We start from the raw sequence: 15,796 nt of genomic DNA, 5'->3' as shown, positions 1-15,796 counted from the left end.
TATTCTGTTCAAAAGTTTTCACCCCCTGTCTCTTAATGCATTGTTTTTCCTTCTGGAGCATCAGTGAGCGATTGAACCATCTGTAATAGTTGCATAGGAGTCCCTCACTTGTCCTTAGTGTGACGAGATGGATCCCAAAATCACACAGTCATTGTTGGAAAGGGTTAAAATATACACAATGCTGAAAAACCACAACGTTTTCAGGACCTGAAGGATCTTTTTAAAGAACAGCAGGCAGTTTAACTGTTCAGGACAAACAAGGGACTCGTGAACAACTACCACTAAACACTAAACAAAAAAACAGCTGTGGATCATTCAGGTAACAACACAATATTAAGATTCAAGTGTATGTAAACTTTTGAACATTGTCATTTTTCATAAATTTAGCTGTTATTTTCTCTTGTGGACTATATGTAAACATCTGTTATGTGAAATGTGTTCAGGTCAGTATTAAATAAAATATAACATGCATTTTATATAATCTGCATATTTTGGTAAAATAATTAAGATTTTGCAGATTCTGCAAGGTGTTTGCAGTTTGCCATCAGCCACTCCATTTTAGTTACTGGTACCAGCCAAAACCCCATAATTTGATCTAATTAACTGCATGGAATGTGAATTGCGTAATGTACTTTCTATATTTATATTCAACCAACCTTCCCTTAAGTCATTATAAAACCAAGTTTAACCAGACATACAGACATGTTGTTATCTTATTACATTACATTATTTATTAAAAATTATTTGCACTTTACATTTATGTTGGGGCATAGCCTACTCCCTTGAAATCCTCAGGATATCAACAAATTACTTCAGGATGAAAACCTTCCTTTGGGTTGCAACAGTGAACTAGTGCCAAAATGACAAAAAGCATGAGGAATACCAATTATGTTTTTAAAAGTGGATCACATGTAGGAGAAGAAAACAAAAACAGTGGTGTGTCTAATTTTCCCAAAATGCAATACAATCTTACAAAATGTAAACAAACATTCAACACACAAACGTGATCGATATCTAACATATTACCGCAAAACAAATCAAATCCCTTGTTCTTGGATTTGTTACACTTCAAACAGTGAAAGATCAGTGGCTTTCTTTGCCTGGAGGAGCTGACAAAGGACCTTAGTGAAAACTGTAGAGAATATAATCAGGTCAAAGTGTTAAGAGAGGTGGTCCTGAACAAGGTGCATTAGATTACTGAATGTATGTTATATCTTTCCCTGATAAAAGCACTAGTTTTTCCTCTCTGTATTCACAGCCGGTGTGCTATAATGTTTAATATAGTACGTTAAAACAGTGCTGAGTTAACCAGCCTGGCACTGTGTGTCGTTACTACCCATAATTCATTGAGGCCATTAAACATCCTGAACTATTTTAAATACACCTGCATTATATTACCATTTACAAAATATGTACACTTCCAGTTCTGTCCAGTATAAGGTTTAAAACAACAGTCAAAACACCTACTTTGTACAAAAGAGTTTTTAAAAAAATGTTTAAGATTATTAAAACATTTTTGCAACAGTAACAGACTGAAAACCAAATAAAAAGGGCCATTTCAGGAAATACGAGCAGAACAAATATGTATGAATTATTCATAAAACCATTTTTTCCAGAAATAGTTGCATATAAAGCATGAATTGTTTATATTATATATATATATTTTTTTCTTTTATGAAGACTGATAATAGAAATGCTCACATTCCATGCATGAACCATTTGTAAAATCAGTATCAGTAATTTTTTTTAGCATAATGATTTGTTTAGAAAAACATATTCAGGTAAAAAACTATGCATTTTGTTACATTCAATATGTGAATCATTCGTAAAATCACTTTTATGTAAATCACTGCAGGTAACATAAATTGTTAGTGAAACCAACTTTGCAATGACTCTAAAATTTTTGTAAAAAAACATTCATAATTCATAAAACCATATAGCAACTTTAACCATCAATGTCCAAAAACATGGTTTTATGTACAATTTATACATAAAATCGCTCTGTGCTTTACAATTAAGGCCCAGTAATTTATAAGCCCTCTTTTCCCAGCTTTCACAGTTGAATCCAAAATCTCCCATAATGCACCATGCCAGACTGCACGGACTGCGCCACATGACCGTGCCAAAGGTGCGACCTGGCATCAGACGTTCCTTTGTCATACTTGCTCATGCACATTCAGACTTGACTATGAATCACACCCCTGACCAAATCTTTTTAAACCTTCTTCATGCAACAAGTGATACTGCAATTAAATTGAAACTGTCCATATGACTAGTGCTTCTGAAAGTGGGCAGGACAAATTTGGATTAATTAATTTTTGAATATGATTCATAGGCAAACCTAGTAGTCAGGAGTCAGTGAAAACATCTCTTTCTAGAGCTCATGACCAGTCTGATGTTTTTGACCCTGAAGGCTTTGTGGGATTCATGGTAATCTTAAGCACTGAGAGGAACTGGCACAGAGAGGCAGTGTTTCCTAAAAATTATGGATTAATACCTCACATTTTTGAAGCACAATGGAGGCATACTAAACCGCCACTCATTTGACCTTCATTAGGGTGCTTAAAATAGATTAATGCATAAACTATGACTACCATCATCCTTTGCTTCAAACTGGGTCTTGATTTAAGCATCTTTAAACTCACTGCCTGTGTACACAGTGCAGAGACCAACAAGTGACATCTTTTCATTCCATTTAATCCAATCCAGACAAGTCAAAGAATCATAGCCTCTTGAAACGCTTCAATCCATCTGAAAAAAAGAAGCACAGATTTAGTTATTTTGTTAGATTTATAGACCTCTACACAACGCCATACAAGTGCTTGTGTACCTCTGAGCAGTGGGGATGTCTTCTGCTCTGAAGATGTAGTAGAGTGTGTTTTTATGGTATAGTTTAAACTGCATTTTTTGAGCCGGTCCTGTCTTCTCCTCTCGGAGGAAAAAGCCCAGCAGCGGCTGACTCTCCAATGCCGCAACATCCTGAAAACAATGCAATCATCACCACATGACAGATTTGATTACGTCATACACATCTGCATATTCTCATCACACTATGAAAAGTGGTTTTTAGAGGAACAATTGACTAAAATAGTGATGGTGCTAACGTAATTCTAGTTTTCAGTATTGCAAAAATAGCTGATTTCATAATAATAGTTTTTCTGATAACAAGCAACTTCTACAACAAATAATCCGGAAGCTTTGCAAAAAAACATTCAAAGGTCAACTTAAAACTGGTCGAACTGTCCATGCTGATTGTATATGTTTTAGAAAAGGAATGTGATTTTTTTTTTTAATCACGTTTTATCGTGATGTTCGTGTAGTGTACAGTACATAGTTTTGCTGCTAACCATATGTGTGTGTACCGTGTATATTTATTATGTATGTACAAATACACACACATGAATGTATATATTTAAGAAAATTTTTTATTTATATATTAAATATATTGATATATAATTTATATGGATATATTAATATAAGTAATTAATCATTGCCCAGCACTAATTTATTTATTTAGTTTGTTTTGTAGTGATATAATTACACCAGGCAGCATTTAACTAAATGTTTTTCACGTGAGGTGTGTTTTTTTTTAAGTTTTAATTTTTATTAGTTCCTTTAGTGCAAGTTTATAAATTTCTATATAAATTTTTACATTTATATTTCTTGTTCGTAACAAATACTGCTTTCATTGTAAATATACATGTAATCTGACAATGGTAATTAAATAATTAAAGGGGACATTGGATGCAAAATTTACTTTTACATGGTGTTTGCATATAAATTTGTCTTAGCAGTAGGGTTGCCAGGTTTTCACAATAAAACCCACCCAATTGCTACTCAAAAGTAACCCAGAACTACCCCAGTCATGCTTTGGCTGGTTTCCCCTGGTAAAATTCGCATTTCAGAGGATAAATATCATGTTATTTGATGTTGCTTTAACCCGCGGCAATGGTGTTAAAGTAGCCCAATTTCCACGGGAAAACAGTGGACTTGGCAACACTGCCTAGCAGTGTGTGGACACACATCCAATCCATTTATACTCTTTTTTTCATCCCCAAAAAACCTAAACAGTCTCAGTTATCATTAGCATATTTCCACCCTCAGCCAGTTATACACTGTCTGCCATTTTCTCTGCGTTTGAGCAGTTGTAGCAACAACGTTTCGTAAGCAATCCAGGTGTTTTGTAGTTGGATGTAAAAGAGAACATAATAGTCTTCATTATCTCCCAACATCAGAGCCACTGAGAACACAGTGGATTAGTTTTAAAATTTAGTTTTAGAAAGAGAGGGGTGAGGTTAGCACCAGCTCATTATCATTTAAAGAGACATGCACCGAAATGGCTCGCTGTGAACACAGCTGTTTTTGACAAGGTAAAAAGGGTGTTGTTTTCCACAACCACTGACTAATTTTTACCAAAGTATGTTAAAAAACATTTCATGAAGACTCTAAACTTGTAGAAAATGGACATTCGTTATCCCCTTTAAAAACAGATATCCGCTTTCAAAAGTTTCAATTGTTGCTAGTAGTAAATCAGTACAAAATAGTTCCATAGTTAATAATACTGCCCGATAATAATACTGCTAAAAAGTATGTCTTTTTAAAAAGGAGACCTATTATGCCCCTTTTTACAAGAAGTAAAATAAGTCTAAGGTGTTCCCAGAATGTGTCTGTTAAGTTTCAGCTTAAAATACCCCACAGATAATTCCTCATATCATTTTGAAAATGCCTATTTTGAGTGTTTTCGTGCGTGTATCTTTAAATGCAAATGAGCTGCTGCTCCCCGCCCCCTTTTCCAGAATAGGGCTGTGCCTTTACAGCTCATACCTCGGATGCTCTGCTAAAAAACATCTGTTTGGTTTTGATTATCATGTCTATTGCTTTGAAATCATGCGTTTTAAACCATATTAGTTTAAACTTTTCTGAGCGTCACATCCGAAGGACGGACAAGGAAAGCAACTGTCACGCGGCACATGAGTACTAAACTAAGTTCTCTTTCATGTCTTATTGCGCTTAAACTGTTGAATACACACAAGTTTATGTTTAAAACACATGAATTACAAAAACAGTCTGTTATGTCTGTAAAGCTAAACATCTGGGAAAGAAATCACATGTTTATATTAGATCTGTGAGGCAGCAGCATAAAATACAGTAAATAAATCAATATATCCATTGCTGTCTTGTTGCCTCTGAGGCTGGGACTCTAAAATAGTGTTCTTTGCTTGTCTGTGCAGCCACCGACAGAACAGTTAGCATGCTTTGCTTGAACTTTCGCCATGGCGTTAGAACTGGCACAACGTTGTCACTTGCGAAAACAGAATGTGGCACTGTGGGTGGAAAGGTGCAGATTAAGATCCCCTTTCTACATCACATGGGGAGTGAAATCTGAACGGCTCGTTCAGAGAAAAGCTTGAGTTACTGGGTTGTTTCGTTTCATGTTTTCTGGGTTGGTAGATGCACCAATTGTAGGACTTTAACACGGAAAAGGTCAGATTTTAATGATACGTCACCTTTAAGCAGCTTAAATGTAATTAGCTGTTTTAGTTTAGTAGAGTAGTGTGGCTACTTAGATAAACTATAGCTAAGCTAACATTGATTACTGATAAATTATCAGTAATCCTGTCACTTCCTGAACACTAAAAGTTATTACATAAGTAAAGGTCGCATACTTCACTAGCGGCGTAAGTGTAGAGGACTTTGTTCTTAATGACGAACCACAGCCTCTTCCACGGTTTCTTGTGGCCTTTGGATCTTTGCAGATATCCACTCATGGAGGAGTTCTCAGTGTTGGCAGACACCTGTGAGCGAGACGTCAGTTTAATAGTAATGTATTAATATGACATCACCGTTGTGGTAGAAACAAAAGCCTTCGTTACAATGACAATATATAAAGTTACGTAAATGCTGCGTGACATTGCATTATGGGCAATGTACAACTTTAAATCACCTCTTTGAGGGCAGAAGGAATCTTCTTCTGTTTCCTAGAAAAAGCAAATGTTGAACTCCGCCCACTAGGGGAAACGGTCACATTGGATTGGTCGCCTAAGAAACAAAAGCAAAACAACATATTTTTTCTAATATGTATTCTAATTTCAAATTTCTAAGATTTCATCTTATATATTTACTACTGATGACTTTTAATTTTAGTTAACGATACCAACTTTTGCTTTGTTGTCCCACTATAGTTTAATACATAGTTTAAGTATAAGCAAACATCACAAAAAATACACTACTAGTTGAGAAGTGGGAGGTTGGGTTGACAGCAGAAATCTCATACCCTTGTGCTGTAGTTTGATATAGCAGTGGTCACACACTCGTGCCAGCTGATTCTTCAGGTATTCCAGGTAGTATTTATTGGAAGAACACGCCTGACACACCACCTGTTACCACATCAAACAGACATCAGACCTGTTTTGTTCATTCAGAATAAAAAAAACACAAAGCCTAGAACTTCTTTCATTTCTAACCTTTCCGCAGGCACGGCAGTGGTGGCGTCTCCAGGTGAGCGTGAACTCACACGTGCAGATCATACACATGGTTGTTCGCAAATCTGGAATCCAAATAGGAGCTTTAGAGCCCAGCGGTAGACCATCATCAGAGATTCCCTCCAACTACACAGAAATGGAAAAAAAAACAAAAACAAAACACCAGCATGACATGAGACACCAAGTTTTTCACACACACACAAACACACAGCTATCCTTGTAGGGCCTCTCCATAGACGTAATGGTTTTTATATTGTACAAACCATATTTTCTATTGCCCTACACCTAAACCTACCTGTCACAGGAAACTTTCTGCATTTTTACTTTCTTTTTCGTTAAATTTATAAGTTTTTGTACCCATGGGGATCTCAATTTAGGTCCCCACCGTGACACCATTAGAAGTCCCCATTAGTGTGTGTGTTCAGGTTTAACTCCCCACCACTATATATCAACCAAATCCATACATACACAAAAAATATTAAATTAAAAAATAAAGTGCATCTTTATGAGCTCCTGAAGTTTTGTACTATGAGGATCTGTCCATAATAAGTCAGTATTATGAACAATTCAATCAGGTATGGGAGGATTTTTTTTTTCTGAGAAATATGAAAATTTGGCATTGAACTTGGTATGAATATTTCTGGTTCATGCCTTATGAATATTTTATGCTTATATATATATATTTTGAACAGATCTTAAAGTATTAAACTGGCTATCATGCATTAGTACATCTATATATTCTTAAATCAAGACATTTACTGGAGATGCAAACTGACATAAAAGTCGTCTTATTTTTTGAAAAACATATTTTTGTTGGTGCTGATAGCCTCGTGGGCAGGGCACCGACATGTAGCGTCATTGTGGCTTGGGCGTCCCGAGTTTGAGTCCCGATTCACAGACTGTTTCCAATCCCATACACCCTCTCTCTCTCCCCACTTTGCTTCCTGTCCACCTACATTACATCTAAATAAAGGCATAAAACTCCCAAAAAAAAACGTAAAAGTATTTTGTATTAGGTGTGGGGTAACACTTTACAATAAGGTTCATTAGTTAACTACTTTAGTAAACATTAACGAAGAATGAACAATACATCTACAGCATTTATTAATCTTAGTTAATGTTTATTTTAGAATTTACTAATTTATTAAAATCACAAGTTGTGTTTGTTAACATTTGTTAATGCACTTGGAACTAACATGAACAATGATCGACTGTATTTTTAATAACTTACATTAACAAAGATGAATAAACAGTGTAATAAATGTACTGTTCATTGTTAACTCATGTTAGTTAATATATTAACTAATGTTAAACAATTACACATTGTAAAGAATTAAAAAAAAAGAGTTTTTCTTTGCTTTTATTTTGTTTCTTACTGCAATAGCTGGTATTGTTTCTTAAACCAGACTTAAACAAGACTTTGTATTTTATGTAATTTTGCATCTCAATGAAATGTTTGTTTGAAGAATGTTAAATAAAATAAAGCCCTGTTTACACGACAGCATTTTATTATGGATTATGGCTTATTTATGGAAGTCTGTTTCTGCCACTGAATAAAAAACAAAAAAAAGGTCATTGCAATATTTTCTCTCACTATTCTGACTTTTTTCTAAAAATAAAAAAAGGAGACAAATTTACAATTCTGAGGTAAAAAAACGAAATATAGAAAGAAGTTATATAGAGTTTATATAAATTGTTGCTTTACATCACGCAATTCTAAGATCGCAATTCTAAAATTCTAAGGTCAGAATTATGAGTTCTTGCAATTCTGACTTTATAACTTGCAATTGCAAGTTCATATAACAATTCTGAGGAAAAAACAGCCAGAATTGCGTGTTTGTATTACACAGTTCTGAGAAAAAAAGTCTGAACTTTGAGTTTATATCTTACAATTCTGACTTTATAACTTGCAACTGCAAGTTTATTTCAAAATTCTTAGAAAAAAGTCAGAATTGTGAGTTTGTATCACGCAATTCTGAGTTTATATCTTACAATTCTGACTTTATAACTTGCAATTGCAAGTTTATTTCAAAATTCTTAGAAAAAAAGTCAGAATTGTGCGTTTGTATCACACAATTCTGATAAAAAAAAAATCAGAATTTTGAGTTTATATGTTGCAATTCTGACCTCATAACTTGCAGCTGCAAGTTTATTTCAAAATTCTAAGAAAAAAAGACAGAATTGCGAGTTTGTATCACGCAATTCTGAGAAAAAAAGTCAGAATTTTCTCCGTCCACACTACACAACTAAAAACGCATGGTCACCTGACCATTAATACAGGTACAACCATAGATTTGTATAGGTAGATTCCCTATTATTTAGATGGTAGATGCATCTATGTGCTTGGAGCCACTGAATGGGGCATCTACCTATACACATCTATGGGTACAACAATGTTATTGTTTACACTGTCGTCAAGGATGTGCAGAGCAAATGTGGGCAGCAACGCCATCGTTTTCAAGATTCTCAGTTTTGGTCCCTTTACAATGAAACGCAACCCCAGAGTTTTCAAACTAAAACAGGGTCTGCAAGTCTCCATTTTCAAGGGTCAAAAATGCCGGAGTAGTGTAAACAACGGGCGTAACCGTAGCAAAAGTTACGCGTTTTAAAATGAAAATGCACTAGTGTAAACGTAGCCAAAAATTACTTTTTTCAATGTACATACATCATCCCAGTAAAGACCCAATACATTTGGTGAAAAAGCACACACAAACAAACCTAAACCTAAAATAAGCACCCACCTCTTGGCTTCGACTGGAAAAGAAAGAAATCTTCTTTTTGGTGTAGTCATCTATTGCTTTAGCGATGGCTTCCAGCCATTCGTCTCTTTCTGTGGCTGAACTGCAAACATCATTTACAGTCTGTGATTTCAATTTAATTAAATATAACTACCAATAATTGTTTTGGCACAAGTGATCAAAGGATCATTATTGTGTATAATTATTCATTCCACTGCTGATATTTCTTTCTCGTAAACCCCACATTATGAGTGTGTGTATTTCTTACTTGGCAGACAGTATGAAGGAGCGTTCCACACTCTCAATGTTTAACTCATTCTGATAGGCCTCCTGACTTGGTTTGCTCACCTATTGAGACATAGATGAGACACGTTACATCTCTTGTGAGTTTATGTTTGTGTGTGTGTAAGGAAGTATTATGATGGTGAATATCTGACCTTCATGCCAGCCAGAGAAAGCATGCTGTTGACTTTATACTGGCCAGACTGAACGGGTGTTGTGTACAGCAGAATATCATTAAACTGTTGAGAGAAAGAACATTTACTGGCTGTCTAAAAATAGTGTTACGCCATTTATAGTTTCCTGTTATATACAGCAATTTCCTGTATTGCAAATGACAGCATTAATGCTCATAGTAATACTGGTTTGTGGTCACAGTTCTGAATAAGTATTTTTTTAGTTTTACTACCGGATTATGACTTATTTATGGAAGTCTGTTTCTGCCACTGAATAAAAAACAAAAAAAAGGTAATTGCAATATTTTCTCTCACAATTCTGACTTTTTTCTAAAAACAAAAAAGGAGTTAAATTTGCAATTCTGAGTTATAAAGTGCGAGTTTATATAAATTGTGACTTTACATCACACAATTCTAAGAAAGGTCAGAATTATGAGTTCATATCTTGGAATTCTGACTTTATAAGTTTATATCGCAATTCTGAGAAAAAAAAGACAATTGCAAGATTGTATCACGCAATTCTGAGAAAAAAAGTCCAAATTTTGAGTTCATATCTTACAATTCTGACTTTATAACTTGCAATTGCTCACAATTCTGAGAAAAAAAAACAAAAAAAAAAACGGAATTGTGAATTTGTATCACACAATTCTAAGAAAGGTCCATATCTTGCAGTTCTGACTTAATAAATTATATCTATTTATTATATCTATCAATAGTTATTACAATAGTTTATATCACAATTCTGAGAAAAAAAAGACAGGATTGTGAGTTTGTATCGCAATTCTGAGAAAAAAAGTCAGAATTTTGAGTTTATATCTTGCATTTCTGACTTTTCAACTTGCAGTTGCAAGTTTATATTAAAATTCTGAGAAAAAAAAGTCAGAATTGTGAGTTTGTATCATGCAATTCTGATTTTACAACTTGCAACTGCAAGTTTATATCAAAATTCTGAGAAAAAAAGTCAGAATTGTGAGTTTGTATCACACAATTCGGTGACAAAAGTCAGAATTTTGAGTTTATATCTTGCTGTTCTGACTTCATAACTTGCAACTGCAAGTTTATATCAAAATTATGAAGAAAAAAAATCAGAATTGCGAGTTAGTATCACGCGATTCTGAAAAAAAAAAGAATTTTGAGTTTATATCTTACAAGTTTATACTTATTCCGTTTATACTAACTTGTACTATGACTTGGAACTATGAATTCTGAGAAAAACTAAATATGAATTTCTGAATTCTTACTTTATAACTTGTAATTTTGAGAAAAAAGTAAAAACTGAGATAAAAAGTTCCAATAACCTTTTTTTTTTTTTTTCAGTGGTGGAAACGGGCTTCCATACTTATTCAGTTAGATTTCAGTGTTGGAAATATCAATTTTACAGGTTATTATCATTAACTAAAACTAAAACTATTAAAAACATATGTGTTAACAGAAATGAAGCTGAAAAATATAAAAATTAGATGAAAAAAGTTAGAAATTTTGTTTTGGCAACTAACGGAATTAAATTGTTACATTAAATTACTAACTGAAAATAAATTAAAATGAAATTGAACTAAAAACTAAATAAAAACATATGAAACCTACAAATATTTGAAAAAATACTATTAAAAACAAAATTACTAAAAATGAAAACACAAAAAGAAAATCTAAAAGCTAAATAAATAAATAAAATTAAAAATATTTATAAACACTATAGCAGTATATAAATTATACTAAAATAACAATGTCCTTTTTATAATGAACATTTTATCAGCATATAATCTGAAAGGAGAAGTTCACTTCCAGAACAAAAATGTACAGAAAATGTACTCACCGCCTTGTCATCCAACATGTTCATTTCTTGATGTTCATGTCAGTCGTAAAGAAATTATGTTTTTTAAGGAATTCTCTCCATATAGTGGACTTCAATGGTGCCTGCGAATTTGAACTTCCAAAATGTAGTTTAAATGCAGCTTCAAAGGGCTCTAAACAATCCCAGCCAAGGAAGAAGGGTTATTTTCTAAAAAAAATGTACAATTTACACACTTTTTAACCTCAAACGCTTGTCATGTCTAGGTCTGCGTGAACTCTGTTTTTTCTGGTTCAAGACAGGTAAGTTGAAAAACTCCTGTCTCATTTTCTCCACCAACTTTAAAATTGGGATCGTTTAGAAGCCGCATATAAACTGCATTTTGAAAGTTCAAACTCAGGGGCATCATAGAAGTCCACTATATGGAGAGGAATCCTGAAATGTTTTCCTCAAAAAGCATAATTTCTTTACAACTGAATAAAGAAAGACAAGAACATCTTGGATGACAAGGGGGTGAGTACATTATCTGTACATTTTTGTTCCAGAGGTGAACTACTCCTTTAACATATTTGACCATAGTTTCTCACCAGGAAGAACATTCGGGGCTGCATAACTTTCCTGGAAAGTTTCATCAGAGTGCCCTCCTTTAAGAAAACCTATGTATGCAACAAGAAAGCATGTTAGATTAGCAACACAGAGACTTTGAACACCAGGATGAATCATCGGTAATGAAGTTTCTTACCCTGCCAGGCTGGACGATTTCATGGTGACCGGTCAGACTGTATTGAACCTGCATCAGCTTCTGAAAATTATCCTGAAAAAATGAAATGCGTGTTATAAGTCATTTATATTTATAAGGTCTTGGTGGTGGTTTAGCTGTGTTTGTTGTTTTACCCCTTGCTTCATGATGTCGTTCGCGTGGTTTGCCACTTCTTTCACCACACTGAGAGCAGCTGAGTAAACCAAACAAACAAAGATTTTTTCATTCAACCATTAGCTGCATTATATGAATCCCTGCTCTAGTGTGCTTCATTTCAAGGAAAAACGGTGTGTGCTTACTTTGTGTGTCTTTATAGTCGGATGAATCCTCAGGAAGGTTCTTCAAATAATCTGAAAGAGACATGAAAATTAACCGGAAACTCCAAAAATCCACTAGCTGTAACAAATGTAACAAAGTGCTGTATGTGACTTCCTAAAATGGGCCTGATTTTCTCCTGTTCTACCACTGAGTGCAGGGTTTGTACCTGTGAGCAGGAGCTGGTATTGAGGTATCCGCTGCACCGGTTTCAGCAGGTAATGCTTCAAAGCAAGACTAGCACAACGAGGACTCATCTACAAAAGGAAAGAGTAAAATGTAATGTAATGTAAAGCATTACCAAATTGAACTGCAAAAAACAATGGCTGTTTTTAAACAGGTTTCCCTGTTCTAAAAAGTACACATATCTGCTTTAACAAAACTTGGCACTGATTAATCAAATAATCAGTTTAATAGTATGTTATACACTGTAAGTTATGTAGTATGCTACACATGCTGTATGTTTTAATTTCAAATCATTTCAAAAGTAAATTGTAATATCAGAAATATTTTTTGATCTACTAAATACAATGTGTTTGGAGAAAGCTTATTTGTAGTGCTGCTAAACGCTTAATCATGATTAATCGCATCTAAAAAAAAAAAGTTGTTTACGTAATATATGCGTATATACTGTGTATATTTATTATGTATATATAAATACACGCACATCCATGTATATATTTAGGGAAAAAAAAAATATGTTTATATATGACATATATAAATACATATATTTATATTCTATAAATATAAATGTATACATGTGATAAATATTTTAAAATACATACTGCGTGTGTGTGTGTGTGTGTGTGTGTGTATATATATATATATATACACACACACACACACACACAGTACATTACATTATGTAAACAAAACCTTTTATTTTGAATGCGAATAATCGCTTGAAAGCACTACTTATTTTCTGTTTGTTTTTTTCTCTATAATTATTATTAATGATAATAATTTTAATAAAGTTAAACAAAAATGATTAAAAATAAATAAATAAATAAATATATATATATATTTATATATAAAATACATACTGCATATACTTTAAAATACATACTGCATGTGTGTGTGTGTGTGTATATATATATATATATATATACACACACACACACACACACACACATATACATATATACATATATATTCATATATATACACATATATATATATATATATATATATATATATATATATTACACACACACACACACACACACACACACACAGTACATTACATTATGTAAACAAACCATTTTATTTTGGATGTGATTAATTGCGAATAATCCCTTGACAGCACTACTTATTTTCGGTTTTTTTTTCTCTCTGTACTTATTATTACTGGTAATAATTTTAATAAAAAGTTAAACATACAACGATTAAATAATTAAAAGTAAAATTCTACCAATAAAATACAACTCCAAATGTGTTAAAGCATTAAAAAATACCTACTTGACCAATCTACTGTAAGTATATTTATAGAAATAAGAATTTACAATTTACAAAAAAGTATTTTTCATTATCCATACTTGTGCAACTACTAAAACAGTGTCTCACACACACAAAAAAAATCACTTTTATATAAAGGTTTATATCACACACATATAGAAACTGAATAGAATATTTATTTTAATTAACACGTTATTCTGTTTATTTATCTTTTTTTATTGGGGTGCATTTTTTACATCATTCTAAGGAAATTTAGTTCGATAAACATGGATACACAAACTCCTACCTCAAACTGACGCACAACGTTGGCAAAAGGAGGATTTTTGCGACACTGTTCATCCAGCAGAGCCACGTTACGGTCAAACTCTCGTATGTATGTGGAGTACATCTTTAGATACGGACCTTTCTGAACAAAAATATCAGCCAGTCTCTGATGATCAGACCTGTATTAATAAAAGATATGCTTAGAAACTAAATCGTGCAATGAGAAATGTAGAAATTTTTGTTATAAGTTCTATCATGACAACTCTTGGACGATTTTTAGCACAGTAATGGATATGACAATGTTAATGTTTTTGGTCTTGGCAGAATAGATCTGCTATGCTGCTGAACCGCTACTGCTGTTGGTTATTGCTGCTGCTACAAAATAAGTTCAAGAATGTAGCAGATCTAATACAGGTGGAGCTGGGGAGGTGGAGGGTTTCAGAGGAACTCTGTATGCACATGAACCAATCGGCACTGTGAATATCATCAGTTTGCATTAAGAACCCATCATCCTATGCCATCTGGAGTTTTCATGACAGAACAAGATCAATAAATGTCATCCAACTTCTAAATACCCTCATTCTTTGCATCCTTATTTGAACCCTCTGCTGTTAGCCACAAAACACACATGCTTCTACAACACAAAAATGATATAAAACTTATTCACAACACATTTAACTTTCATATCGTGTAAGTGTTTTACCAGTGGGCTACTCTCTCCTCCAGCTCTTTCAGCAGGTCTTTATTGAGTTCGTAGAGTTGGGGCAGATAGTATAAGATCTGATTCAACACTTTCTCCTCCACCAACGGCTTCCCGCTCGCACGAGTCGCTTTGGCAACTGAGTCCCGGAAATCCTGACACAGAAATGGAGATGTTAGCTACTGCCAACAAAACAAAGACAGCTAACCAAAAGGACTTATAGCAATGAGTTAACATCCGTGAATTCAAACCATGACTGTATTTACTAGCATTTAAACTTGAATAAAACCACAAATAGTACTAATAAGAGTCCATTTGAACATTTTTCGGATAAATCTTTCAATGTACAGTTAACAGCGCTATAAACTGGCATTCAACTCAACATTTCCAAACACAATCATGGTAAAATCAAACAAACTGAAGCACATTAACTGAGCATAGTCCATCTACAGCTTTAACAGGAAGTAGAAAGAACATTTTCCCTCACACACACACACACACACACACACACGTGTCTTTAGGACAGCTGTTCGGGGTCACGGCCAAACAAGTGGGTTAAAGAGAGGGTGGGTGTAATTTCTTTCCGAAACTCTCTCTGTCCGTTGATCGCTTATTCCTCTACCACAGTCTCTCTGGACAAGCTCTTCCTCTCGTCTTTCCTCTGCCGTCTCTTTCCTGTCTATTTTCACTCTTTTTCTTGATTTTCTCTCTAATTCTTTACATGTCTCTGAATAGGGATGGGTCAGGGATGCTCCACTAGTTGTCTAACTAGTTAACTAGTGATAACGACTGGTATGTATCTGGTATGTAGATTTTTTTCTTAGGAATAGTGCTTTAA

The 15,796-nt window shown here is 33.9% G+C and overlaps 1 protein-coding gene across 3 annotated transcripts in view; it reads right to left on the bottom strand.

Annotated features, from left to right (window-relative positions):
• Positions 1–479: 479 nt before the first annotated feature.
• Positions 480–15,796, bottom strand: part of fgd6 (FYVE, RhoGEF and PH domain containing 6) — a 35,240-nt gene continuing 19,923 nt past the window's right edge. For all 3 annotated transcript variants that reach the window (XM_051108563.1, XM_051108564.1, XM_051108565.1), the window contains exons 6-21: positions 14,962–15,113; positions 14,281–14,437; positions 12,709–12,796; positions 12,524–12,574; positions 12,359–12,417; positions 12,207–12,278; positions 12,052–12,120; positions 9,658–9,741; positions 9,489–9,568; positions 9,224–9,323; positions 6,465–6,608; positions 6,275–6,377; positions 5,945–6,039; positions 5,667–5,795; positions 2,831–2,979; positions 480–2,751 (exon numbers count right to left, since the gene is read on the bottom strand). In XM_051108563.1, coding sequence (XP_050964520.1) covers positions 2,715–2,751; positions 2,831–2,979; positions 5,667–5,795; positions 5,945–6,039; positions 6,275–6,377; positions 6,465–6,608; positions 9,224–9,323; positions 9,489–9,568; positions 9,658–9,741; positions 12,052–12,120; positions 12,207–12,278; positions 12,359–12,417; positions 12,524–12,574; positions 12,709–12,796; positions 14,281–14,437; positions 14,962–15,113 — 1,569 coding nt within the window. In that variant the 3' untranslated portion in view covers positions 480–2,714. The remainder of the gene's footprint in view (positions 2,752–2,830; positions 2,980–5,666; positions 5,796–5,944; positions 6,040–6,274; positions 6,378–6,464; positions 6,609–9,223; positions 9,324–9,488; positions 9,569–9,657; positions 9,742–12,051; positions 12,121–12,206; positions 12,279–12,358; positions 12,418–12,523; positions 12,575–12,708; positions 12,797–14,280; positions 14,438–14,961; positions 15,114–15,796) is intronic.

The sequence above is a fragment of the Labeo rohita genome, chromosome 4 (assembly GCF_022985175.1).
Source record: "Labeo rohita strain BAU-BD-2019 chromosome 4, IGBB_LRoh.1.0, whole genome shotgun sequence".
Lineage (NCBI taxonomy): Eukaryota > Metazoa > Chordata > Actinopteri > Cypriniformes > Cyprinidae > Labeo > Labeo rohita.
This window is presented reverse-complemented; position numbering and strand designations above follow the sequence as displayed.